Source organism: Cheilinus undulatus, linkage group 9 (assembly GCF_018320785.1).
Source record: "Cheilinus undulatus linkage group 9, ASM1832078v1, whole genome shotgun sequence".
NCBI lineage: Eukaryota > Metazoa > Chordata > Actinopteri > Labriformes > Labridae > Cheilinus > Cheilinus undulatus.
Window position 1 is genome coordinate 45,123,238 of NC_054873.1, and position 26,134 is coordinate 45,149,371.

The following is a 26,134-nucleotide window of genomic DNA, read 5'->3' on the forward strand; positions in this document are numbered from 1 at the left end:
GAAGTTGTTCCTTTCCGTGTTTACTGGTCACGGGTCCCAAACAGACAGCTGAGCTCCCTCCTGGCGATGATATCCCACCCTGTAATTTGGGCTTTTCGCAGCAGTGTGCGGTGCTGGCGACACCGAGCTCTCCGAAAAGCGACTTCGTGGGCCTTGGACGTCAGCGGTTGGCGCTGGTACTCGACCACAGTTCGTGGCGGTGTCACGGGCATGGAGGAGATCCTAGCGAGGGTCGTTGCACCTTTACCCACATACGAGACCAGAGACAAGTCCCCTCCACCTCCTGAATCGAACAGTTTGGAGTTCATGCACTTCTACAGCAGCCTGAACAAAGAAGGGAAGCTCAGCGTGTTGACGAAGCTGTCTCAGGACTTTGGCGTGGACCACAAAGGGGTCTCAGAGCTCGCCCTGAAGCTTCTGGACACTCAGCTACGAGACTTAGCGACCATTTTACAAGTCGAAGACAGGCTACGGTACAGCCTGACCCCTCGCTACAAACAATTGCTCAATCATATCAGCAGGGTCGAAGGTGGAGTGAAGTTTCTGGTGGATCTCCGGGCCGATATTCTTGAAATACTCACCTCCAAAGCTAGCGAGAGCCCACACATCAGGGTAAAACATTTGTTTACTTTCTTTACGGGTGCTCGCATGGATCAAAAATGCATTTTTTGCCTATACAGGTGCAGCTAAAATAGTATAAAATCGTTGAAAAGTCCCTTTTCTGCTATATTATTAAAAAAGTGCTTGGTAGTCACGTGGTAAAATAATTTAAGCCTTCTTTGTTTTAATCTTGAAATTACATTTCACAGCGTGTGAAAATAAAATACAGTATCTCAAAACATTTTAATAAGCCTGTAACATAAGACCAATCAAAAAAGAATTAATACTGCAAAAATAAACCTGGTTTTCTGACCATGATATACTGAGCTGGATTGACCTATCAATTCACCAGACCTGAACCCCATACAGAATCAGTGTTATCAACTGGCGGCCCACGGGCCAAATCAGGCCCCTCACAGCTTCCCATCTGGTCCCCTAAAGATGGTTTTACTCTGAATAAATGGGGAGAAGAAATGTAATATGTAGAGTATATTTTTTTCTGTTAATGCCTACAGCTTTTAAAACACCCCCTAAAATAACTGGGATTGAAAAAACTTGTATCTGCATTGACTTAACGTTTGATAGAATTATGGAAATCCACCTGTCAACTGATAATAAGCAAATATAGTGCATGATAAACACATACCTATTATTCCATTCTTGAATAAAGCTTCAGTCTTCTGCATCAAGTTTCTGATTCAGGATCTTTGAGAGTGTTATATTCCCTACCTGAGAATCAAAACAAAAAGCCTGTTTTCCTGTATGCATGCATCACCATTTCTGACAGTACATTGACATCAAACACAGAGACTATAAAAGTGCATGAAATATGGCCAAATGATTGCAGTCACCACCTTGTAACTGGTTGTGGTATTGGCAGTTAGGACTAATGTGACTGGTAAAGAATCAAATGTATGTACATTTGAATGAAATTAAAGTATTTTAAGTTACATATGTTAGTTAGACTGAAATTTAAGTTTAATTGAAATTCCGTCCCCAAAGCATCTGTCAAGGTACAGATGGTGTTGATGACCCCTAATCCATGGAGTATTATCAAGAGTAAGATTAGAGACACCAGAACATCATTATAGAGGAACTGAAGGTCAGAAACCTAGGCTACATAACACCTGACCAGTGCCACAGACTGATTGCCTCCATGCAGCGCCACATTGATGCAGTCATTTGTGCTTAAGAAGTGCAGACTACTTGTACTATTGAATGCCTAAACAAGCATACCTTTCAGAAGCTCCACACATCTGTTTTATAAATCATTTTATGATTGCCTTTCTGTAATATTCTCAGTTTTGTAGTACTGGTAGTGCTGCTTGATTATGGCAAAAAAATCACAATTATTCGATATTTTGGGATCCCGATTATCAAACTTGATTATTTATTAATTTTACAAAATGGATATCACATGCATTTATCCAACTTAAACACTCTAACACTTTGAAAAACAAGAAAAATTGAAATAAATGAGTGAAAAAACATTCACAATATGACCAAAACCTATGGACAAAACAAGCATAGCACGGCATATGGCACAGTGAATGTTTAATCACAGTTATCTAGTTTTTTTGGTCAGGAATCCAAAATTATGATTGATATTCAAACTCGATTAGTTGTCTTGCACTACTCAGTGGTGTAGTGGTACCTGCAGGAGTGGGTCTACTTTTCATTAGTCCCAAACATCTTTTAGTGACCCATCCTGCAAAGGATGACCCTGTGTTATAAACAAAGGCATATTAGAACATGCTGCATATTTAGTTCCCTTCAAATGGGCCTTAAGTGTTTGCACATTTTCACTTAACCTCTGCATCTTCACTAAGTAAGGATCATTATGAAATTAACAGCAAAAGAAGAGCAGATTTTACCATCAGTGCTAACCCCAAACAATATTGGCTGCAGTGTTGGAGGGTAACACCCTGCAAAAGAATGCATTAGTGTAGTTTGATTACTTTGTTGCCTTTGCCATTCTAGCAGTGACTATAATCTACAGAGACAGAGAAGTAAATGAGTTAATTTCATATACATTTGTATACCTACTATGATTATACAACAACTAAAGATGCTGTAGCACGTGTTGATAAGGCTTTTTTGTACATTGGGGAGAAAAGATTGAAAAGCACCACAGATTTAGAATATAGGGAAGTTTTAATTAATCAGGGGGAAACAAGAACTTTATCATGATATTCTAATGTTTAAGAGGCACCTGTAGGTATTTGGGGCTGTTGCATAACTATTATAACTCTTATAAATATCAGTCATTTAACACTGTCGGCCTGCAACACCCTAGCACCCTAAACCGAGCTATAAACTGCACCCTTTGCTTTGCCCCCAGCTCACATGGCTCATATTTCATCACAGCTCGAGTGCTGATACCTTTGCCCCAGTTTACCCCCCCTGACAAACTCAAGAGAAGTTATTGAGCTCTCTTTGCATAGTTGCAGCACCACTTTGGCTCAAGATAACACCAAGCTAAATTTGAGGGATTCCTTTATATTTTATTTTCTCTTGGCAGGAAGATGAGCTTGCTTTGTTGTTCACAGCTTGCCTTTCTTGTAGATGAAAACCTTTCACTGTTAAACTTCAGTTAATTGCTTTGGCTTTTATTTACTCCGCTGTATGAAAATTTCTCATCCTTTATTTGGGGCAGGCATCAATAGGAAGCAGCTGTCTAATTATTGAACTTTTGTACAGCAAAGTTTGGTCCGAGCATTTAACTGTGTGTAAAGTTGTGTTATTGTCAATTAAAAAAAAAATCAAATCAACAGTCAATAATTTGATCTTGCTTTGTAAGATCGTGCATCAAGGCCAGGCTGCAGCACTTTAGAAAGAGAGGGAACAACAATGTTGATAAAATCGTCTTAAAGTAATAACACTTGCTTTCATTATTTTGACTTTATATATTATTTGATCTGAAAATTACTTTGACACTAAATGCATAGGACTAGGCATTAAATTTGGATCGATTTAAAGTTATAATGTATTTTTAAAGGGCTCTGTTGTTTCTCAGTCTTTACAGGAGGAAAGAGCCTCTCTGCTGCTGCAAAAAACATTAAGGAGAGGGGAACATGAATCAGGCATGTAATGACAATTTTAACTGAATTTTTAAAACGAAAAGTAGAACATGAGACTAAAAGAAAAAGTGTTCAAAAAACCCTCAGAAATGTTCCATCACTCAGACAAAGCTCATATTTTTTTGCCCCACTAATGGCACATTTCTGGCAACTTTTCTTTTTGAGGAAATGTACCCTTTCCATTCACCTGCACCCATTAGTCTGGTTTTTCATGTTCAGCTGGATAAATGACAATGTTCAGCACTTAAGTGTTGGAGTTTCAGCCTGCACCTTAAATGAGGATGGAGGATTTTTAGACAGGAAGTGTGCTGTCAAGACAACTCTAGGGACTCGGTTTGTTCAGTAATGTACTTTGCATCACTTAGACTGTTGCTCTAAATTCCCCTTCTATTCGAACTTTTCTCTTTATTACTATTTTAAAATGTTACAGTAAGGTACTGAAGAACAAGATGAGTCCTTCATCAAAAAAATCTGATATTTATTTTCTTTTTTTGACCAATTAGCTGTTGGTTTTGTGATAATTTAGGAGGTAAAGAAATTCCTCTCTTAGATACGTTAAACACAAGTAAACCACACTAATAGTTTTTAAAAATTGGCACCAACAAAAATATTATCAGATGGATAAATATGAAGATTTTTTGCTTGCTTTCAGTAAATATGAATAAAGAGAGATATTAAGTACAGAAGCCCCAAGCAGACATACAGTGCATTCACAAAGTATTTAACCCCCTTCACTTTTTTCTATTTTCTTATGTTACAGCCTGATGCTACAGTTGAAAAAATGCATTTTTATTCTCGTTAATCTACACTCAGTACTCTATTACGCGAATATGAAAACAGAATTTTAGATTTTTTTGCAAATTTATTAAAAATGAAAAACTGCTCCTTTGCAAAAACACTTGATTTCCTCCCATCTCTATCAATCTTTGCAGCGATGCTTTACATCTTGATTGGAGTCCACCTGTGGTAAATTAAAATTGATTGATTAAACTAATAGCCCAGCTGGAGTTTTTTGCAAACTACAGTTGGGCTGGATTGTATGCTTTGCTCTGAGGAGAGACCTCCATCTATTCACTCTGCCATAAAGCTTAGATCCGTGATGGGCTGCAGTGATGGTTGTCCTTCTGGAACTTTGTCCCATCTTCCCACAGGATCTCTGGAGCTCAGTTAGACTGACCATCAGGTTCTTGGTCACCTCTCTTACTAAGGCTCTTGTCCCCCCCGATTGCTCAGTTTTGGCTGGGGCATCAGCTCTTAGAAGAGTCGTGGTTGTGCAAAAATTCTTCCTACAATCATGGAGGCCATTGTGCTCTTGGGAACCTTTATAGCAGCAGATTTTTTTGTAGCCTGTCCTTTCCAAATCATGTCTAATCAATTTGTTTTAACACAGGTGGACTCCAAACAAAGGCTGTGTAGTGATACAGGGGTTAGTCTTGCTGCCTCACAGGAAGAAGGTTCCAGATTAGCTTCCTGGTCAGGGCCTTTAATGTGGAGTTTGCATGTTCTACTCCGTGCCCGTGTGGTCTCTCTCCAGGTGCTCCGGCTTTCTCCCACCAGCAAAGACATGCTCGTTAGGTTAACTGGTGACTCTAAATTGGCTGTAGGTGTGAGTGTGAGTGTGCCTGCGTCTCGCTCAAGGACAGCTGGGATAGGCTTCAGCCCCCTCTACCCTCGAAACAGGATAAGCAGTAGACAAAATGGGTGTATGGACTCCTATCATGGTGTAGAAACATCTCAGCAAAGATCAAGAAAAAACAGAGGAACCTGAGCTAAATTTCAAAATTTTTTGCAAAGGGTTTAGACACTTTTGTCATTATGTCAATGTGATATTTCAGTTTTTTTATTCTGAATAAATATTCAAAAATTTTAGAATAAGAATAATGTTTTTTTGTTTTACTGTAGTATCAGGCTGTAACATAACAAAATTGTAAAAAACAAAAGAAGGAGGGCTACATACGTTCTGAATGCGCTGTAGTGTGTATAATTTATAACAAGCACTACCACTGCTTTGTTTTAAAGGATATATTTTGGATTTAGTGCCCTAATCTAAGTCAAATAATATTTTATTCCCAGAATTCGAGTCTAAATTGGTTTTGCTGAGATAATCAAGGGAATCCATTGAACAAAGAGGGCTGATCAAATAAACTTATAATGGGGGCAAAACAAATTTCTGTTTACAGGCCATTCAAATTATGCACATCTGTCATAACACACTATTGCAGTATAAATGCAGTGTCCAAAATGTTTTTTGCAGCTCTTGAAATCACTTTTTCATATTTATTTACCTTTAGAATGCAGTTGAAAGCCTGTGTGCTTATCTCTGCATTATTATGAGTATGATGAGTTTCCAAAACCCTGTCTGCACTATCACCAGAGGACTTGCAGCCTCCTCACTCAGCCTCAAAATCCATTTCATTCCTGCTGAGCATGGTTCAGATGAATTTAATCCAGGCCCACTGAGACCTTTTGTGGCTTACAATGGTCTGAGCTACCAACAGAGTTCTCGTTTGCACTGACCGCTGACCACCTTGGTCTTGTGGGTTCGTGCCTTTTCTTGTTGTTATTGCTGGAATTGATTGTGCTCGAAATGAGGAAAGGTCACGACAATATGAAGCTTTTAGTTCAGGCATTGATAGACTGTGCAAACCAAGGGAGGGAGTATTTGGAATTAAAAAAGGCGCACAATCAAAGTCGGAAGGAAACAGAGAAAAAACAATGATGGAATTATTCATACTGGTTCAACAGTGTTTGTCCACTTTTATGGCTGTTCTGGCTCTATAAATTATTTTTTTAACCTTTAAAGATTTCTTTGAAAATCCATGTGTATTTAATCCTGGAACTGAGCCAGCCAGCTATCTGAATACTGCACAAAACTATTCTTGTAAACACTTAAAACTACACACTTGTAGCATAAACAGAACATATGCCTGCTTTAGATTGGGCATGCGTTTGCTGCATAACACCTGAGGTGCATATCCACTCTTGCTTGCACCACGTGCTGCTGATGGCTTAGTGGTTAGGTTACACCAAATCTACACAGGTCGCCCTGGGTTCAAGTCTGGCCTGTGGCTTTTTCCCTGCATGTTATTCCCCACTCTCTTAACCCCATTTGCTGCTCTGTGCTCTGTCCCATTTCTCTCTAAGAAAGGCAAAAAAAGCCCCAAAATAAAGTTTAAAAAAGGGACTTATTTCATTGTATGACCGAGCCAGGAAATTTTCACAATAAATGCATTATGTAGAAAAACCTTTTATTTTTAAAAGTGCAAATGGAAGTATAACCGCACTATTGTACTATATTTATTTTGCTTTAAGATAATCTACCAATACAGACATGCATATCTGCTAAAACATGGCTATCTGCTCCTGTCCATTATGGCTGAGAGACACTCAAGGCTCAGGGTAAGAATAGTCAAGCCTTCTATTCTCAAGATTCTCTGTGCATCCATGAATTAGTTAAATGTAAAATATGATATAATAATAATAATAATAATAATAATAATAGTATCTTGAATTTATATAGCACCTTTCAAGAAACCCAAGGACGCTTTACAGGAACACACAGATATGGTCATTTGGTGAGATTTTTACTGAAATGAAAGTAATGTTTAAACAATCTTTAAACTCTTAAGTCTGCACACAACTATTCTTTTAAAGATTTATTTTTGGGCCTTTCATGCCTTTATTTGATAGAGGAAGGACAGTGGATAGACTTGGAAACAGGGAAGAGAGTGGGGATAGACATGGGAGAAAGGACCGGATTCGAACCCGGGCCGCCCGCATGCATGGTTAGCGCCTTAAACCGCTTGACCATCTGCGCTCCCTGCACACAACTATTCTTAAATGTGCATGGCTGTGTTCATCTACGCTTTAACCACCTTCACAGTGGAGGTCCGGCCTTTGGCAGTGTTATTTTGGGAGTAAAGGTCTGAAAAGTTTGGGAACCCCTGAACTAGCTATAAATGCTGTATTGCTGCTTTAGTAAAGCCTTCATAACCCTTACCCTAATTGTGCCCCTTTACCAACGATGCATCAATAGAGTTTTTACCTATGTTTGTAAATGTTGTACAAATTAGTTAATAAGACTTTATAGATGTAAAGTTATGATATATACTAAACTACTAATGCATTAAAAAAAACATTAAGGTATATTAGATTATTGTTTTTTTCAAATCTTGACGGTGCTTCACAAGGCATTCTGAGAGATCTCCTATAACTCTCAGTTTGGAGTTTGCCTATGAAAAATCTCCATTTAAAGGGCCATGTAACCCTAGAACTCCACCCTAGCCTTCTGTTTTGACAAGAATCAGGACCACCACTACCACTAGACGTGAACATGTAAAATGTAAGGGTAGGGCAAGGAACAAGAGGGGTATAGGGATTGATAAGATAAGATAGACTTTAATGTCCCCGTAGGGAAATCTTTCCTGGACTCTGTCCCACAGTTACAAAATCAATAAATACGTACATAAAGATCATACAGAACACATAACATTACATTCTGTAGCAGCAGCATATCAATCTAACAATTTCCTACATCTACATAAAAAGCATACTTCTGGCAGCAGTGGCATACTGGCATATTGCACAACCTCTTGGCACATCTTACCTCACCTGTTGTTCAGACATTTAATGGACATGGGCACAAATGAATGTTTGTAACGGTTCAGTCTGGTCTGAGGGACCCTAGATCTTCTTCCTGAGGGTAAGAGCTGAAACTCAGAGTGGAGAATGTGGGTCGGATCAGAAACAAATTTCTGTGCCTGTCTAACAACAGACTGCTCATACAGTGTTTGGAGAGATGGGTGCTTTTTGACACCCATGATTTTCATAGCAGTATGCACGAGACGAGTTATCTGTGATTTTAACTGGACAGATAAATGACCATACCAGGCTGTTATTCCGTATCTGATTATGCTTTCAAGGACAGAAGAATAAAACAACAACGTTAGCTTCTGCTGAACTCCAAATACTCTAAGTCTGCGTAAAAAATACATTCGCTGTTGCAGTCTTGAGCACAGGCTCTCAACATGGGTCCTCCAGCTGAGCGTATTGTCAATATGAACCCCCAGGTACTTGTAAGAGCAGACCTGTGTGATGGGTTCACTGTGGATGACCACTGGTGATCACCCACACTCCTGGGATCAAACCCCATCTCAGTTTTTTTAACATTAAGCAAAAGGTAATTATTGTCACACCACTGAACAAATCTCTCAATTTCAGAGTGATAAACAGAGGGGCTGCTATCTCTTCTCATTAGGCTAAGGATAGCTGTGTCATAGCTGTAAATTTAATGATGGATTCTCTTACAGTCATTGGTGTACAGAGTAAAGAGGAGAGGAGAGCTGACACAGCCCTGAGGAGCACCAGTACTGATCAGTCTGGGCTCAGAGAGGCTGTTATTTTCTCTGACTTGCTGTGTTTGATTAGTTAAAAAACATGAGAACCATCTCAAGATAAAAGGATTCACACACATCTGTTTAAGTTTTTGCATTAAAATGTGAGGTTGCAGTGTATTAAAAGCTGAGCTAAAATCAATAAAAAGGATGCGTGCATAAGCCTTGGGGTCTTCTAGGTGTTTGGTGACCAGGTGTGTGATACTATTAATAGCATCATCAGTGCCACGCCCCTGCTTATATGCAAACTGAAAAGGATCTAAAAGGAAATCAACCTCAGTCTTAATCCAGGAGACCATAATCCTTGATTGAGCCTGTGGCTTATAACCAAAGCTGCTATGAAGGGAATGAATGGGATTTTTTTTCCTTCCAGAACCACACTGTGCAGCTCTGTACCTGAAGTAATGAAAATTTCAAATTCACAATGCTGCAATTATTGTGCTTCTTGCAGGATCGTCACTTTAGATTAGTCTCTCTTTGTTGGGTAATCAGTTTTTGATGTTGCTTCCCACTTACTCCCTCTACCTCCGGGCCTTTTCTTCCTGTTCACCACTTACAGCACGCAGGAAACATGTAAAGAAGTAATTTTAGTTAGCTGCCTGGGATTTCTCAGTGTGTGTGTGAGGCTATTTTTCTCCACACATGGACTGCCAGGCTGACAAGTGGCATGCAGCCTACTGGAGAAAAGGTATTGGCACCCCATGAGTTTGACCTCTAAACACTTTGGCAGTCTGTGGTCATTCGCTCTCAGAAAGACAGAGTGTTCTTTCCTGGCACTGCGGTCTCCATTGCTCTGTACAAAGGCAATATAACTGCTCAACAGCTCAAGGTATCAGGGAATGTATGAGCACACAATATTGAAGCCTGGCCGCATTGATACAACCGAGAGATGTTGCTTATTTTCCTTTTGATGGAGTGCAGGATTTTATTCTTCTTCCAAAGCCTCCTTTGCTCGGCCTCCTCTGACCTCAGGCTTCAAATACAAGGCTCCCTCCATTTCAAAAGGCTCCATCTTCCGCTAGGTCAATAGAAAACACATCTCAGTTTGGCCTTCCTTTTGTGTGGGTGAGAATTTGCTACCACAGGCTGCCGATGCGCACTCGGGTGGTTGTTGATGTGCTGGATTTTCCACAGAAATGCCGGGCTGGGATTATCAAGACTCCCACCGTAGATTATTTCTCCTCAGACAGCTTGTAAGGTTACAGGAAGTGTTGTCAAACTTTTCTGTTACTTTCTCTGCAGAGGTACTTTTTATTTGCTTGTCAATCAGTATGTTATTTTTGTGTAAAACCTCTCACCCAGAGAGCTGAATAATGGAGAGTCTGTCACATATTTGCTGGAAAGAATTTAAATGTTAGTTTTGATTTTGATAGTTTCCAATGGCTTTTACACCCAGACTGTCTCTATTATGACTGACAAGCCGACAATAAAGTAAGCCAGCAGTGGAGCCATCCTATGGAACAGCCAATATAAGCTTTATTTGTGTTTGACTGTGTTTTGTGTGCATGCACCGTGCGCCTTTGTTTGTGTGTTTGCAAGAGATTTGCTTTAAATGAAGTCTGACCTTTGTAGGAGGACAGGCCTGCTTTGAAATGGCAAGTTGTTTATTGAGGTGCCTCCTCCATACCCATTGCAAGCTCAAACAAATCACTACTCATAATGTGAAAACATTCAAACAGCATACAGACACCCAAGGGACCACACAACTCTGCACAGTGTGCAGGTAAGATGCTGGTTTGGATTGCTGATTGCCTACAGAAGAACTTACACAGCTCTGCTGTCACTCAATAAGTTGGAGCCTCCGAGTTCCCTCAATAAAAGAGGCCATGAGGTTGTAAAGATGGTGTGTTTATCTTGTTTTTAACAGTCCTATAAAAGCTGCAATTTCTACAGAATCCTTTATGAGGTCCTTCTATTAAAAAGAAAAACACTGTCTCCCATAGCTGCTATTATTAGACTTGCAGTGTTTAAATAAGCTAGTGTACCATGACCTTTTTCTCTTAGTCACACTGATTTAATTTGATTCAGTTTGCCCTGCACTTTTATGAAATACAAGGTATACATCCTGCTTTTATTTTCCCTTAACACCAGTCCTAAGCTGTTCTTAATAAGGGAAAGAACATAGGGAGTTTTCTCTGACCAGCTGAAAGTGGATGTGCTTTTTTTAACTTCACCTTTTTGCTTTTAAGGACCTTAATGGCACGCTGAAGAGTTTGCTGTCTGAGTGGTTTTCTGTCGGTCTGCTTCGCCTGGAGAGAATCACCTGGCAGTCCCCCTGTGAGATCCTGCAGAAGATCAGTCAGTAAGGACATTTATACTTTCTCTCACCCTTAATGAATATTTTTATTTCTGAAGCAAAGCATACACACTGAGCCTCATTCACCTGCCATTCTAAAGAAGAAGAAGACTGGTCCTTAAACTTTTTACCTGTAGATTCCACAAACAACAGCTGCACTGTACTCCAGAGAGCAGCGGTTTAGCTCTGACCAAAGGCGAACGACCTTTTGCGCTGAAAGCATGGCTAGTGTGCCGTGCAATAAAGCTGATCAGCCTGAGACAAGAGGGCAGAAATCAAGGGGAACTACATTTTCATTCAGGAATAGTGGATTATTTGGCCTTTTGGGGTTGATTTGCTGTTCATTTGGACATGATTCCATAATTTTATTGCTTCCATCATGGATGAGTACAGTATAAAATGAAGTTAAATGTTTGCTAAAAAGATGTGTGATTTCATGTAAAAATCTGTGGGTTTCTACCTCAGTAGCACCGTTGTAGCTCTCTGACCCACTGACCCCCTGATGACCTTTTGCTTGTGCTGCAGGATGAGAGGTAGTGTTGATTAAGTGATGATTTATGAACAGGTGTCAGCACATTGTGCTGTAATCTGAAGTTGACCACTATGACCCAGTGAGGAATTTAACTATTTTCCAAGGATTTTCTCCTCTTTAGACTAGTCAGTTAAATGAAATTTAAATGAGCGTTTAGCCAAATACAAAATAGACACTTGGGAACATCCTTACTTTAGGCATGGAGCTTGAAAACAGGATGGTAGTGCTAAAACCAGGATGTATAATCACCCTTTCCTTGCTTTATCCTTTTGAGTTGGACATGTGGTGTATGGAGATGTAAAGTTTGACTCGCATAGTGATAGCAGCCTTATTATGAAAACAGCAAACTGTTCAATGCAATCAAGCTAACCAGCATCCCTCCTCCAGATATGAAGCAGTGCATCCTGTAAGGAACTGGACCGACCTGAAGCGCAGAGTGGGTCCATACCGCCGTTGTTATGCCTTCACCCATGCCGCCATGCCAGGAGAGCCGCTGGTTGTTCTTCATGTAGCGCTCACTGAAGACATCTCTGATAACATTCAGGTAAGAAGCCATAGCTGCAGGCTTTTGCCATGCTCTGTCTCACTTAACTACACCTGTGAGGATAGTTTAACACCTGGGATTTACTGTTCTGTTCCTCCTCGTGGCTGACAAATGGGTTGTGGGAAAAACAATACAGAGACCTTTAAACCGCACAGCCCTCTGGGAACAACCTTTACTGTGTTGACCTTCTTTATTGTTTACAGAGAGGAAAAGGTGGTTTTGACAACACTGAAATTTGGAAATATTCCATCCTGTGAAGTAGTGCAACATTTTCACAGCTCTGAAATAGCTGTAAGAGACTCCTGCTGCTACAGCTCTGTGGTGTGAGCATTGAGAAAGGGGTTTTATAAGAGAGTAAAGCAGAGTTTTCTTTGTAACTTGACAAAGATGTTTTTCTTTTCCCTCTTAGAGTATCGTCCGTGAGTTTGCCACACTTGACTCTGAAGAAGATGTGAACAAGATAAATGCAGCAATTTTCTACTCCATCTCCTCCACCCAGGCTGGCCTACAAGGGGTGGAGCTGGGAAACTACCTCATCAAGAGGGTGGTACGGGAACTACAGGTGAGAGATTCTGATATGCTGAATATAGTCAGTAGTACGTTTGTGAAAATTTTGATGTGGCAGTAAAGAAACTGAGAGCACACTAACACTTAAGAATCTGTGCCCCGCCCCAAACCTGAGCTGGTGTTCGTTTGAGCAGGGTGAGTGCTCTGTACCATGTCCAAGAGTGGTACTTTGGGGCTTCGGCTAGTGCTGCACTCTTAATGTAATTGCAATCGTGATGCCAGGCTGTGCAATTAGGGAATTGTATAAAAGGCTGCAATATTTTTTCCATTCAGTGGTACTTCAAAGGCTTTCAAAATGCCTTTAAGTTTACAATAGTGCTACTATTTCACTTTGGAGAGGTGCCTTTATTTAAAAAAAAAAAAAGAAAAACGTTTGTCTTTTGGACAATATTGAAACTAGTACTGTAAAAACTTCAGGTTTTATATTTTTATTCATATTTGCATGTTCTGAGCTGAGAAATACCTCAAAACATTAATTATTCTCATGATATCATTCATGTTTTATACTGTAATTGCAATTTCCAATCACAAAATTGTCAAGTATAAATGCAATTGCACATTATTACTAGGGCTGTCAATAGATTAAAATTTTTAATCGCGATTAATCTCACAAATTCCATAGTTAACTTGCGATTAATCGCAAATTAATCACACTTTGTTTCCAATCCAAATGTACCTTACAGTACTATTTCTCAAGATTTAAATACCCTTATCAACACAAGTGGACAAAAATGCTTTCTTTATACAAATGTTTGTTCATGTCAACAACCCAAAACAACAACAGATAAAGTCCAGAAAATTCTGTAGTCTGAGCTCAAAGATACTGAATGCTGCATAAATATGCTGAGAGCTTAACATGGTAAACTCAAGCCACAACAGATGGAGATACTGACCTTAATGTAACATTACTGAATAATACCACAATGTAGAGTCAAACTTTAGACTTCTAGAAGTTAAATCCTCTGTTCTCAGCAGCTGAACACCAAACAACAGATCTCATCATCACACATGGACATAAAGAAGTCAAGTCTCTGCTGAGAGCTCAGCAGTAAGGCACAGACACATCTAATGGTGTTTCACTGTTCTGATGTGAGTAAGGTGGACACATCTCCTTGCTCAAGAGAAAAAGCAAGTATTTACTTAAAAAATGTCTGCTATTATTTATCATATTTTTACTTTCAAACTAAAAAATGTAGTCCAAAAGTAAAATAAATGTTGACAGTAAGAAATGACTTCATCAGTCCAGTAGATTTACTGGAATAATGTCAATTATCACACATGTGAAGGCGTGGCTAGCTAGTGGTGCGGACTATATAAGACTCTACAAACTTCCTGTAACTCCGTTCAGGTTGACAGTAGGAGAAAATAACTTAAGTCTTATCTGACATGATCTGAAAGCTGAACCTGTCATTCAAAAGTCTCTGTCCTTTATCTGTTTCTGCTCGCTTGTACCGCATCACGACGGCGCCACTTCCTGGTTGGGCAAACTACGGGATGGGTCGAGGGTCATACAGAATGCGTTAATCGTGCGACAAAAAATGTAGTGGCGTTAAAAGTAATTTGAGTTAACGCGATATTAACGCGTTAACTTTGACAGCCCTTATTATTACCAAAGTGTGCAGCACTAGCTTCGGCACAGTGCAATTGCTCATACACACACATAAGCAGGGGTGCACAACCTGCATGTGATGTAAAATCAATATGACCGTGTCTCTTAATGGTGATTTCAAACAATGGTGGAGTGTATGAGAACTGTAAACGACCCAAAATAAGCCCCAAAGTGGGTAAAGTTACTGTCATGACATCGTCTGACCAAAATGTTGTTGGTCAGACGATTGCACAGAGAGACAGGGTTTGTCACAGTGAAGGGAGTGAGAAATAAAGCATGCATCTGTGGGCAATCTCAGAGAGAAGCAAACATGGCGCCGATGCAAAATGCTAAACACATGGACAACTCAACATAAAGATGCAGGGTTTTTACTTTTATTGAAGTGACTCTGTCTTATGGAAACACAGGATGCAATGATGCAACAGAGCCTGAGCAGAGCGCATACATACAGACTTTAAGCGGGTGTTTTCTACTTCTACATATCCACGTATAGCCTTATATTAAGCATCGGTAATGCCTGAGATCCTCTCTGCTTTCATATTCAGATGCTTTTTTAAAACAACATAGAGATGACAGGGATAAGAAGCCAGTGGGTCTCATAGCTCAGCTGCTCTTGCTAGTGGAGCTAACCTCCAATTTTCAGCTGTGCTGCAATCCATTGGCAAAACACACTGCAGGGCAAATTACATCCTCTCCAGTCAGTCGGAGCAGTTCCACTGCCCGTGCTCTGGTCCGGCTCTGATGCATCCAAGAAGTGACCTTGCACATTAGAGATGCACGGCATTTCTATTACGATGCTGGCCACTGCAAAACCATGTCAGTCAGAGCAAATCATTTTAAAAACAACAGAAAAATGTGCAAAGTAGCCAGTCAATTTCAAAATGCACAATGCACTGTCTTCCGATTGTATATCTTCACTTTGTCAACATCATCCTGCAGCACAAGCAAAAGGTCATCAGGAGGTCAGGAGGTCACAGAGCTACCATGACGAGGAAAAGTCAACTTTGAGGTGGAAAACCATCAAAAATCCATGAAACCACCAACCTTTGTAGAAACCTTATCCTTTTAACTTCATGATGTGCTCACCCATGGCAGAAGCAATAAAAACATGAAATCATGTCGAAATGAACGGAAAAATAATCTGCTGTTGACCAGAGTTACTTTTGACAGCTATTTTTTATTTTTAGTCTTTGTCTTTTGATTACATGTCTTTTAGTTTCAGTCACATTTTAGACATTTCTAGTTTTAGTGGATGAAAACTCCAAAACATTTTAGTCTAGTTTTAGTCTATTAGAAGACCTCACATTTTAGTCTTTACTTTTAGTCCTAACATTTAATCTCTTGCCTAAATCTGGTACCAAATCATGGTAGTGTTTTCTTTGCATCATGCCAAACCTAGGGTTCTGTGTTCTACAGCTGAGAGGCAGAATAGATACAGATGCATTGTTTTTTGACAGATCTACCCACAGTGGAGAAATATCGTGGAGTTGTTATGTCTGATGAAAACTACATTACATTTCAGTCTAGTTTTAGTTGGCTTGATGAAAACTAAGCTTAGTTTTTGTCAGTTTTAGTCATCACAGATCTATTTTTGTTAGTCTTAGTCTAGTTTTTGTCATGGAAAAAAAGGCTGTGGATGAATTATTAGTCATAGCTCCAGTCTGAAAAATTAAAACTGCTGTTGACATATTATTTCTGAATGAACTTGCAGTTACCCACGATTTCTGCCCTGTCGTTTCAAGATATTCAAGACATGCACCAGTGTGCAAAATAGATCACCGGAGCAAAACCACGGCACTCCAGAGCAAGGTGCTGCTGGTGTATTGGAAATTACAGGCAACTTTTCTTCTTTGTGTGTTTTGTCCCTCTTCTTTCTCTTAGTTGTTGGTTGTTTAATAGCAAATAGTTAAAAAGCGTTACTGCCACCTAGATAGGCATGCATGTACAACCAAGTTTGACTGGCTTTTTCCCATCTATTCAGATGTCATCAGACTTCTGCGTGCACTGAGCTGTGGCCCATGAACTGTCAGGATGAATGTAAATACCATTACACCCCTACTGCTTACAGAAGGTGTCTTTTTAAGCTCAAATATTGAGTACCATTTAATAAAACATCATAAGGTGAGGATGGCCTCTGAACACCAGAGCTTTTTGTATATTGTGGAACAGGGGTGGGTATAATTCGGGCTGCTGCTGTGCCATGTTTGGCTGATTAGTCAGTGACATCTCTAAAGCCAGGAATGATGTCCTGTTCAAGTTAAAACAATGAAGAAAATTGAAGAAACTGGAAGACCTTGGTACAGCAGAGGTGAACTCAATACAATAACCCTGAAGTACCCAGTCTTATCAGTGAAGACTTTCAACAGCCCGTCTCCTTAAACTAGATAATGCAACCTTATCATGACAGCGCTCGTGAGGTGTACACAGACACAGCTCTTTACTCCTGCAGAGCTCCTCATCTCCTCCCCATGGTGCAGCAGTTGCAAGTGGTGTTTGTCTACTCCTTTGAAGCTGCACGTGTCCCTCTGTGTGACTCACATGCTGGACTCAATTAAAGACTACGGTAGCCTTCAGGTGAGGCCCAGCTAGTGAGACGTTATTCCCAGAGGAGGATATAGCTGTGACGTGTCAGATCTGTGTCTGATTGCTTTCCAAAGTTTTCATTTTTATTTAAGTGCCAGTACTGAATCACAAATCACCCACTTGTTTCAGCTCTTGCTGCATGTATACACACATAAACAGAGCAGCAGTCACTAGACAGGCAGTAATGAAATCTCATCCATCGCTCTCAATAAGCCCAGAAGAGCCCTCCATGTCGGGCCACTCCAGGAAGCACTTGCTAAATGATTGGAACACTGAATTGAACATCAAAAGCACTTTACCCAACAGATGGGAAAAAGCTCTTTATAGTGTATCCTAAAATCAGGTTTCAGCGCTTTAAGCTGCTTCCACTCTACTTATTCATGCAACGGGACTGTTGTGATTGCTGCAAGCTTTTCAGTTATTGGCCTTTTTATTAATGTCAACATACAGTTCAGTGAAGCCGATGTTGATTTGCATTTAGTGCTTTTATATTTAAAAAGTAGGTTATAATGTACTGTAGGATAAGAGCCTGTTTAAATGGGAAATGATGCCTCCATCAAAAGGGCTACTAGCTTTGCGTGTCAGCATCTATCCTGTCAAATATGTTGTCTTTCTTATGCAAATATAATTCAAAAGAAGATGATGTGCTACTTTTAGCCAGAGCTGTAAGAAATCAGGGATGTTGTGAAATAAATGCTGGCTGTTAAAATTATAACCAAATGATGAGGAGGATATCTTAATATGCAGATGCTTTCTGTGCTTTGTGAAAAGACAGTTTGATTAAAATACAGCAGTTGACTCATCGATACTCTGGACTAGTTTGTTTTTTAAAGATATATTTTTTGGCTTTTTTGTGTCTTTATAGAAAGAGGAGGATGGTGGATAAGGTTGGAAACATGGACAAGAGAGTGGGGAGAGACATGAGGGAAAGTGTCACAGGCCAGATTTGAACCCGGTCTGCCTACATACATGGGGCACCCCCTTAAACCACTAGGCCACCTTCGCCCCCTTTGTGCTGCTGATACCATCTATAATCCAGATTGGCCAAAACTGTCAGCCACAGTAACCAGAGATTTGACCTGAGATGCTGAAGGTTCTGAACACTGGACAGAGGCTGAGCTCAGCCTTAGAGATACGCTGAGGTGTGCAGACAACTGGAGGGAACTAGGAGTAGAGCTGCTACTCCTTTCCTTTGGTAGGAGCCAGTTAAGGTTGTTCAGGCATCTTACTAGGGTGCCTTGACACCTCCTTTTGGAGGTGTTCTTGCTACATCCAACATGGAGGACACCTCCGTATAGACTCAGAACTTGCTGGAGAGGCTACATATCTGGTCTGGTCTGGTCTGGGAACATCTTGGGATCCAGCAGGAGGAGCAGGAAAATGCCACTTTGGACAGGGGTGTCTGGGTTGACTTATTCAGCCTGCTACCATGCCCTAGTCCCAGATAAGCAGAAGAAAAAGGGTGGATAATTTTTTGGTGATAGTGTTTTTGCACATGGTAATTTTCTATCAGATCATTGATTGTCAGTCATGCAGGTGTGTAGGGATGTTGTGCTTTTCCACCTTAACATCCTGATCATGAGTTTTACTACAGCAGGAGAGAGGATGTCATAGAAGCGAGCCCTGTGAATTGTGATGCTCACTGCTTGTCTGAGTCCTTCCAGCTGAACAGAGCACAGGCCGGGGGATGTCTGTTGCTGAGGATGCTTATGTTTTTACTCCTGCAAGCACTGCATGAGAAGTGTGTCCATGGAGAGGAGGTCAGAGTTTATGGTCCTCTCTGCAGTTTTAATGACCCGTTACATGCTTGCAACAAAAAGCAAACATTTCTAAAGCATCAAAGTGTCTTCATATTATAAAACAGATGCTTGGGGCACCAGTCAGCTCAGCAATTGCCAGGCTGTAGTCCTGAAAGGGAAAAGCTTTTTGTTATTCAAACTGTATGCCAGATAAGCACAGTGGAATGAAATTCTGTTGGTTTACAGAAGATGCTAAAAGCAAATAAAACATGTGGTATCTAACACATCCATATAAACGTCTGTAAAAGCAGCTCAATAAGAATATATAACTTTTAGAATATATATCTTTAAAAACAAAAGTATGTATCCATTGAGCAATAAATGGTTAAATACACAAAGAAAGAGTTGACAGAATGAAACACTGAAACACCTTTTTTAATCACCCATGGTCACAGCACAGATGCACATAGCATCCACATATAGAAAAACACCTATACACATAAACTGACCATAAGAAAAGCTACACAGCCCTTTAACCCTTAGAGCTCACACAGCACGGATCTGTGCTGCAGGCATACCCTTGGTTAATTGCTTGGTAACTTTTGAACCGAAAATCATAGGCGCTTTCTTGTTTTTTCTTTTGAAAGCTCTCTGTTGTGCATTTTTGATGATGTTCTCCACATACAGTTTTATAGTGAGCCTGGAACTTTCTGGCAAATCTAAAAATTCTATCCACACCATTAACTCAGATATTGGACATCTATTTATCCATCTATTATTAATTTTTCAAGCATTTCTGCAGTAGACCAGTTAGCTCACCGCCATTTTGTCTGATTTTATCCCAGAATGCATTGCGACTGGGCTGTGAAAACCACTGGCAAGCTGTTCCGTCGTTAGGTCATGCTTTGCTGAACAGCGCATGTGCACAGACTTGCAAAATTAAGGAGACTTGGGTTGTTCTGATTCCGATACCAGTATCTGAAATGCATCCGATACTGCTTTAAATGCAGGTACTGGTATCAGCAAGTACAAAAGTTTATGCAACAATCCGATACGGTTTAGTTTAACTTTATATTTTGCTTTGTATAGCCATGCTAACTGTTAGCGCTATAAACCAGAAATCATTTCTTCTTTGCTGCCAGAAAGCATGTCATGCACAGGGCTACCGTTTAAGAGTAGTCAAGAAAAACCAAAGGACCCACTGCAGCAGCAAAGAATGGAGGCTGCGTGACAGTTTTTTTTCTCTGAATGCGACTGTTAAAATGCATTCCAGACCTTTTGGGGACTTTAATGATGATTAGATCCACACCAGTAAACGCGTCATTGAAGGTCTTTTTAATCTGTTTTAATCAAGTTATGATTGTTTATTACCGCTAGCTCAAACGCTAATTGCCATATTGTGTACTCTTTGTGAGGGTCTGTCAGCCAGTTGCAGGTCGTTCTATGTGTCATTCTGCCAAGATAGAGCATAATAGAGAGAGCCTGTGATGCAGCCCCTGTATTATTGTTATTTTTAAATTTAGGAGTAAAATTCAATAATCAGGAGAAAAACACCTGTAGGGTCACAGAGATGCTGTACGTTATGATTCTATTTGTTGAGCCATGTTCTGAGTCAAATATAGGTCTAAAATGATTTGCTAGTCTGCACATTTAGTCCCGAAAGTTCACACTGGTATCGGATCAGAAGTCTGTATCAGCCGATGCCAAACACCTTGGTATCAGGAAGGAAAAAATGGTATCAACACATCCCAATTGACTCAAAGATAATTACACAGAGTGGCTGTTATTTGTCCCTAAGAGTCACTGCACTTTAAAAATGACTTAAATTCCCAAAAGCACAAGAACTGTAAATTTTTTTAAAGACTTTTTTGTCACAGAATTATAATGACTCTTAGTCATTAATGTTTACTGTGTTTAAAACATTAGTCTACAGAAAAGGATGTTTCGAGCTCAACTGTGCACCATAGGGTTTATATTTAACAAGCTTTTTAAGACAGAATGTCCAGACAAGACAATGTCCCTTTTTTTATTCATATTCTCTTGTTGTTTTCGTCCTGTATTTAAAAAGACCATATTTTACTTTTCCACTCTTACTTCTCAGTACTCAGAACTGAGTTGAAATGAAATTAAAAAAACTGGTTGCATGAATATGCACACCCCTAAACTAATACTTCATTGAGGAACCTCTTTATTTCATTATGGTATTTATTCTTTTTTGATAGGAGCTGAACCGAACTTAGCAAATTTGACCACTTTTCCTTGCAAAAGTGCTCTGTAATCTGTTATTTTATGAGGATTTTTCTGTGCACAGCCCTCTTTAGATCCCACCTCATAGTTTCAGCAGGATTCAGGTCTGGACTCTGCCATCCTAAAACTTACCTTCATCTGGTGAAGTCACTCTTCTGTACACGTAGATGTATGCTTTTGGTCATTGTGGCGATGAAAAGTGAAATCCCTCTTTATCTTCAGCTTTCTAGCAGATACCTAAAGGTTTGTGCCAAACTGAATTCCTTTCAACTTATCTGAAACCCCAGTTCCAGCTGAGCAAAGACAGCCTCAAGCATGCTGCTCCCCGCCATGCTTCACCATGTGTATGGTTTCATCAAGAGCAGAGAAAGTTCTGTAATGATAAATATTTGCCTTATTTTATCACAAAAACTGTTTCATCTTAACAGGGATGTGCAGACTTTTTAAAGCCACTACTGATACATATGTTGGCTCATATGCATGAACATATTTACATACACCCACATTCATTCATGCACATGTGCACACATAGCCCTGTATGACACCCATATAAACACATAAAGTTGTGTGCAATTATAAAAAAGAGTATATAAATAGAGCTGTACTGTGCTCTATCTGCACAAATGTTGAGTAAAATGCAGACCTCATATGCCAGACACAAATGAACATGTTCATACATTTTATTTATACTGCCTTTTACTAAGATATTTTGGCATTTTCTGGAACAATTACCTCATTATTTTGGGAAAACCAGTTTTATAATCCCAATAAATGAGTACATAAGTCAAAACCTTGATAAAAAATAACTCAAATGTCCCTGTTAGATAGAGAGAGAAAGAAAGAGAGAACCAAGCTACTTACTAAGTTAAATAAGCACACTTGACTTTGTGTGTGACTATGTATGATGTAGAAGTTACACTTTTAAACTTAATTACCAGAAAAAAATGACTTTTTCTTGATATTTTAATCTGGTGTGATGCACTTCCGCCAGACTTAGTCCCTTGCATTCATTCCAGCTCTTTAGAGTACATTTTAGTACTGTTTGGAAATTAAACTGCACTTTGTGACTTTCATAACTTTTTGGACATTTTCTAGATTCCCCAGGAGCACAATTATCTCTTTGAGGGTCTGATGGGATTCAAACCCCGACCCCAGCAGAGTAAGTTCAAGCCCTTTGCCACTGAGGTCTTAGAAAACCACAGCTCAGTGGTGTTATGCAGCACTGCCTGACAGGGCATTACCTTACGTAAAGGTGAAGAGGAGCAGGCAGGCAGCCACAGAGGGACCACTATGATGATGGATAGGTGATAGAGTGGAAAAGAAAAGGTCACACTTGTGATTTAAGGTGAAGGGAGGAGGTCTTGCTTGTCTTTGTAGATTGGACCCTGGAGCACAGCTCTGGCATGAATCCACATTTTCTCACCATCCTTTATTCCTTTTACTTTTCACTTTTTCCATTGCTTCTGTCCTTATTTCAACCATCTTCATTTTGTGTACCTTTGTTTACTCTCAACATACAGAGCATGCAGGAGTTGAAAGAGGAGAAGGCCACAATGAAGGCCAGATTTTGATATAGTAAAGAAACACAAAGTAAGAACTAGCAGGATATGAGAAGGCCCAAGGCAGTCAAAATCAAAGAGAAAAGAGAAGCACTATTGCAGAGCTGGCAGGCAGCATCAGGTCCTGCTTTCATGTGTAGCCTCTCACAGCCTGGCCTGCCTTGTTGTCCAGGCATGGAATTGGAAGGGGGGGAAAGTAAAGGAATAAAGAGGGTTGGCAGACAACACTTACCATTGTTGTTTTAATGTGTGGGTGGTTGAGACGAGCCATGGCGAAGAAGCAAAGGAGAGGTTGTGTTTTAAAGGTGAGAGTGCAAACAAGGTAAAAGAAGGAGGAGGATGTTGAGGGAGAGAAGGGGAGGGGACACCATCCATCTCCATCAGCAAGGCAGAATGAAGCAGTGGAGTTGATTTGTAACACAGTCACTGTCCGGGGAAATAAAGGCCGGAGCAGCAGTTTGAGCACAAATATGAAAATGTATTTTTGTTTCGTAAAACTTCAGTGTTTATATCTTTTTTCTCTTTCTGCAAAGCCGGTGCCCTTTGCAAGCTGAAGGGGATCAAAACCTCCCGCTACTAATCCGTTTTCTTTATATCTTAGTGTTGTTTTCTCTTCCCTTTCCTGTATAATTTTTTTCTCTCCTTCTCTTTTCAAGTAGGTTAAGCCAGGTATTGGCTTTTCTCGGTTTAGCTGTTTAGAATATAAACTTAGCACAAGGGAAATAAGTGTTTGGTAGATTATTTCTCTGCTGTGACAATGCTTCTTAGCAATAAATCTTGTAACGTTGGAAAGCCTGCTTACATCTTTTTCAAATGGTGCCACATTTGTAAGGAACATGCATTTGAGGGATGAGCAGCAGAGCTGAGTATGTGGGTTGCACCCATGAAAAATTTGTCAAATCTTCTCTGCCAATGCTTAAACGCTTATTTTGCTGTTACTATTGACTTTTTTTGAGTTTCTGGTATCCCCAGGTGCTGACAATTTTGAGCAGTTTGACTTGAGCACTCATGGAAAGTGTTTCGGGGTCTCTAAAGACTTAAAGGGTTTAATTTTAACGTCCTTCTTTTTTCCTGATGTCTTCCAGAGCGAGTTCCCCCAAATGAGCCAGTTCTCCAGCCTGTCTCCAATCCCGGGCTTCTCCTCCTGGCTCCAGGGTCTGCTGAGTCAGTACAAGAAGGAGAGCCGGGGCTCCGACCTCCTCTCCGAGCACGAGTGGAAGGAGGTGGAACAAGCCACCGACTCGGCCCCTGGAACCCCGGCCATTGAGGCTCTCCGTAAGCTGATCGGCACCAGCGAGTGGATGCACTCTGAGCGCCTGTCCCGTGTCTTGGAGCCCGCCCTGATGCGCCTCTGTGCCTGGTACCTGTACGGAGAGAAGAGGCGGGGCTATGCTCTCAACCCTGTTGCCAACTTCCACCTGCAGAACGGTGCCACCATGTGGAGACTCAACTGGCACGCTGATACAAGCCCAAGGGGGGTGGCAAACTCCTGCGGCATCATGGTGAACTATCGCTACTTCCTGAAGGAGACCTCTAAAAACAGCGCCCTCTACCTGCAGAACAAAGTCATCACAGCTTCAGAGCAGGTGCTGGGACTGGTGAGCCAGTTTCAGAAGAACAGCAAGCTGTGACACAGGGAGCCACTCCTGAACCCACCTTTGCTCCTTTTTTAATCGCACTTAATTTTGTTTAATTTATTCTAATGTACTGAAAATGTTTGCTAACATTGACAGAGCAGCTAAGAACGCTGAATGGACATCAGATGATACTGTATTTTAATTGAAACAAGAACATTTCTCACACCCTCTCCTCCCTCCTCCTGTATGCAGCGCATCGGTTAGACTATCTGCGTCGTTAGGTTTCTGGTTGAAGCAGTTTGATAATGTGTAAGTGCTTTGCAGGCTGAGAGACTGCAGCTAATGAAGCACGAGGCATCTATCAATGCTTTGCCATGTTCCTGGATAACAGTGTGTGTAATGGTGAAGCAGAAGCAATAAGGGAGCACAGCTACTGGAATAAATGATGCTGCCATTCTTTCATTTGGCTGAACAGACTCACTGCAAACATGTCGGACAAAGGAGGGGATTGGTTTTGTCTTGTTGGTTTGATAAACACCTGCTGTTAAATTGTTTATTTCCTCTAAAGCTCAATACACAAAGGCATGAAATCACTGACTGGAAATATTATTTCATCTCGGATAACGGGATGCTCCGACCACATTTTCTCCTGCCAGTTTTGTCTATCATTTATGAGTGAGATCAGCCTATACACATACTGATCACATTTAGTGTTTTTATAGCAGCTGCTTTAGCTGTTAGTCCATCTACTTAGCCTTGTAGTGTACTTGGACCTCCAACAGGTGGCAGTGTAACCTGATAAAAGAAGCACAAAAGTCATCCTTATTCAGTTAGCAGCATGGTTTTACTTTCTTTATTCAACAGAGCAGAACAATATTCTCCCAAGAAGCAAACTTATTATCCTACATTAAAGAGAACTGAATTATACAATGTGATGATTTACGTGTGTTTATTTATATGAATATATCAGCATGATTTTTAACTGACTGAACAATTATTAAGTTTATTCAACAGGCTTAACATAACAAATAGTGTAAAAAAAAACCAACATTTACTCAACAGTTTCATGGAACATGCAATTATTTTTTGCTGAGAAATTAAACTATGAGCCCTATAATCCCCCCTTTAAAAATGAGAAAGAAAAATCAGGGTAAAGAGGGCAGAGAGTCATGTAGGGCCCCCTGGTGTTTAATTAAGACACAGTCTATGCTAAATTTAATCAATGACCACCTTTTATTTTAATTCTTACACCCATTATGACTCATTCAGTAACAAAGAGTTAACATTTCATTTATTGTTGCCTTTTTTTAAAATGTAAACCAATTTTCTTCAAATGTTCTGAGCTTTTATCTTGTAATATTAATGTGGTCGGGCTCTTTGGACCACAGCAATAATGTAAGTATAGCCAATGATAGGACCTGCAATTATGAAATGTGGAAGGGCCCAGCCATTTCTCTAGGCAGCCCTGCCTGTAGCCACCATGCCTTTCAGCTTAAATAACACTGATTGGTCTGATCATTTATTCAGCTGATTTAAACACATATTTCAACACAGGATAAATATCTTTAGCTAAAAAATACTCTCTGCAAAGTTTTGGGGATTTAACCATGGCTGCTTTAAGATGACTGACCAGCAGTAGTAATAGTAGATATGCTGAAGGAGTCGTTTTTAAGCTGACAGTTAAAGATACTGCATTTCAGTTTATTTTGATGCACAGTGCTGATGTTCTTAGTGTGTATTGGCTGGCAGTTCAATTATACCATTAATCTACAGTGAACACACAGTTCTTCAGACATCAGCCTATTAAC

At 40.2% G+C, this 26,134-nt stretch overlaps 1 protein-coding gene across 1 annotated transcript; it reads left to right on the top strand.

Moving 5' to 3' along the window:
• mlycd (malonyl-CoA decarboxylase) lies at nt 1–25,243 on the top strand. The gene is made up of 5 exons (XM_041795316.1): nt 1–612; nt 11,263–11,375; nt 12,289–12,445; nt 12,855–13,007; nt 23,835–25,243. The coding sequence occupies exons 1-5, from the start codon at nt 67–69 to the stop codon at nt 24,378–24,380; spliced, it is 1,515 nt and encodes a 504-aa protein (XP_041651250.1). The 5' UTR covers nt 1–66; the 3' UTR covers nt 24,381–25,243.
• Nucleotides 25,244–26,134: the final 891 nt, after the last annotated feature.

Bases quoted from the DNA above. Each gene is read 5' to 3' on its own strand.
- mlycd (XM_041795316.1), top strand. From the start codon at position 67: ATGATATCCCACCCTGTAATTTGGGCTTTTCGCAGCAGTGTGCGGTGC. The intron at 613-11,262 runs GTAAAACATTTG...TTTGCTTTTAAG, and splicing joins GCGAGAGCCCACACATCAGG to GACCTTAATGGCACGCTGAA. The intron at 11,376-12,288 runs GTAAGGACATTT...TCCCTCCTCCAG, and splicing joins ATCCTGCAGAAGATCAGTCA to ATATGAAGCAGTGCATCCTG.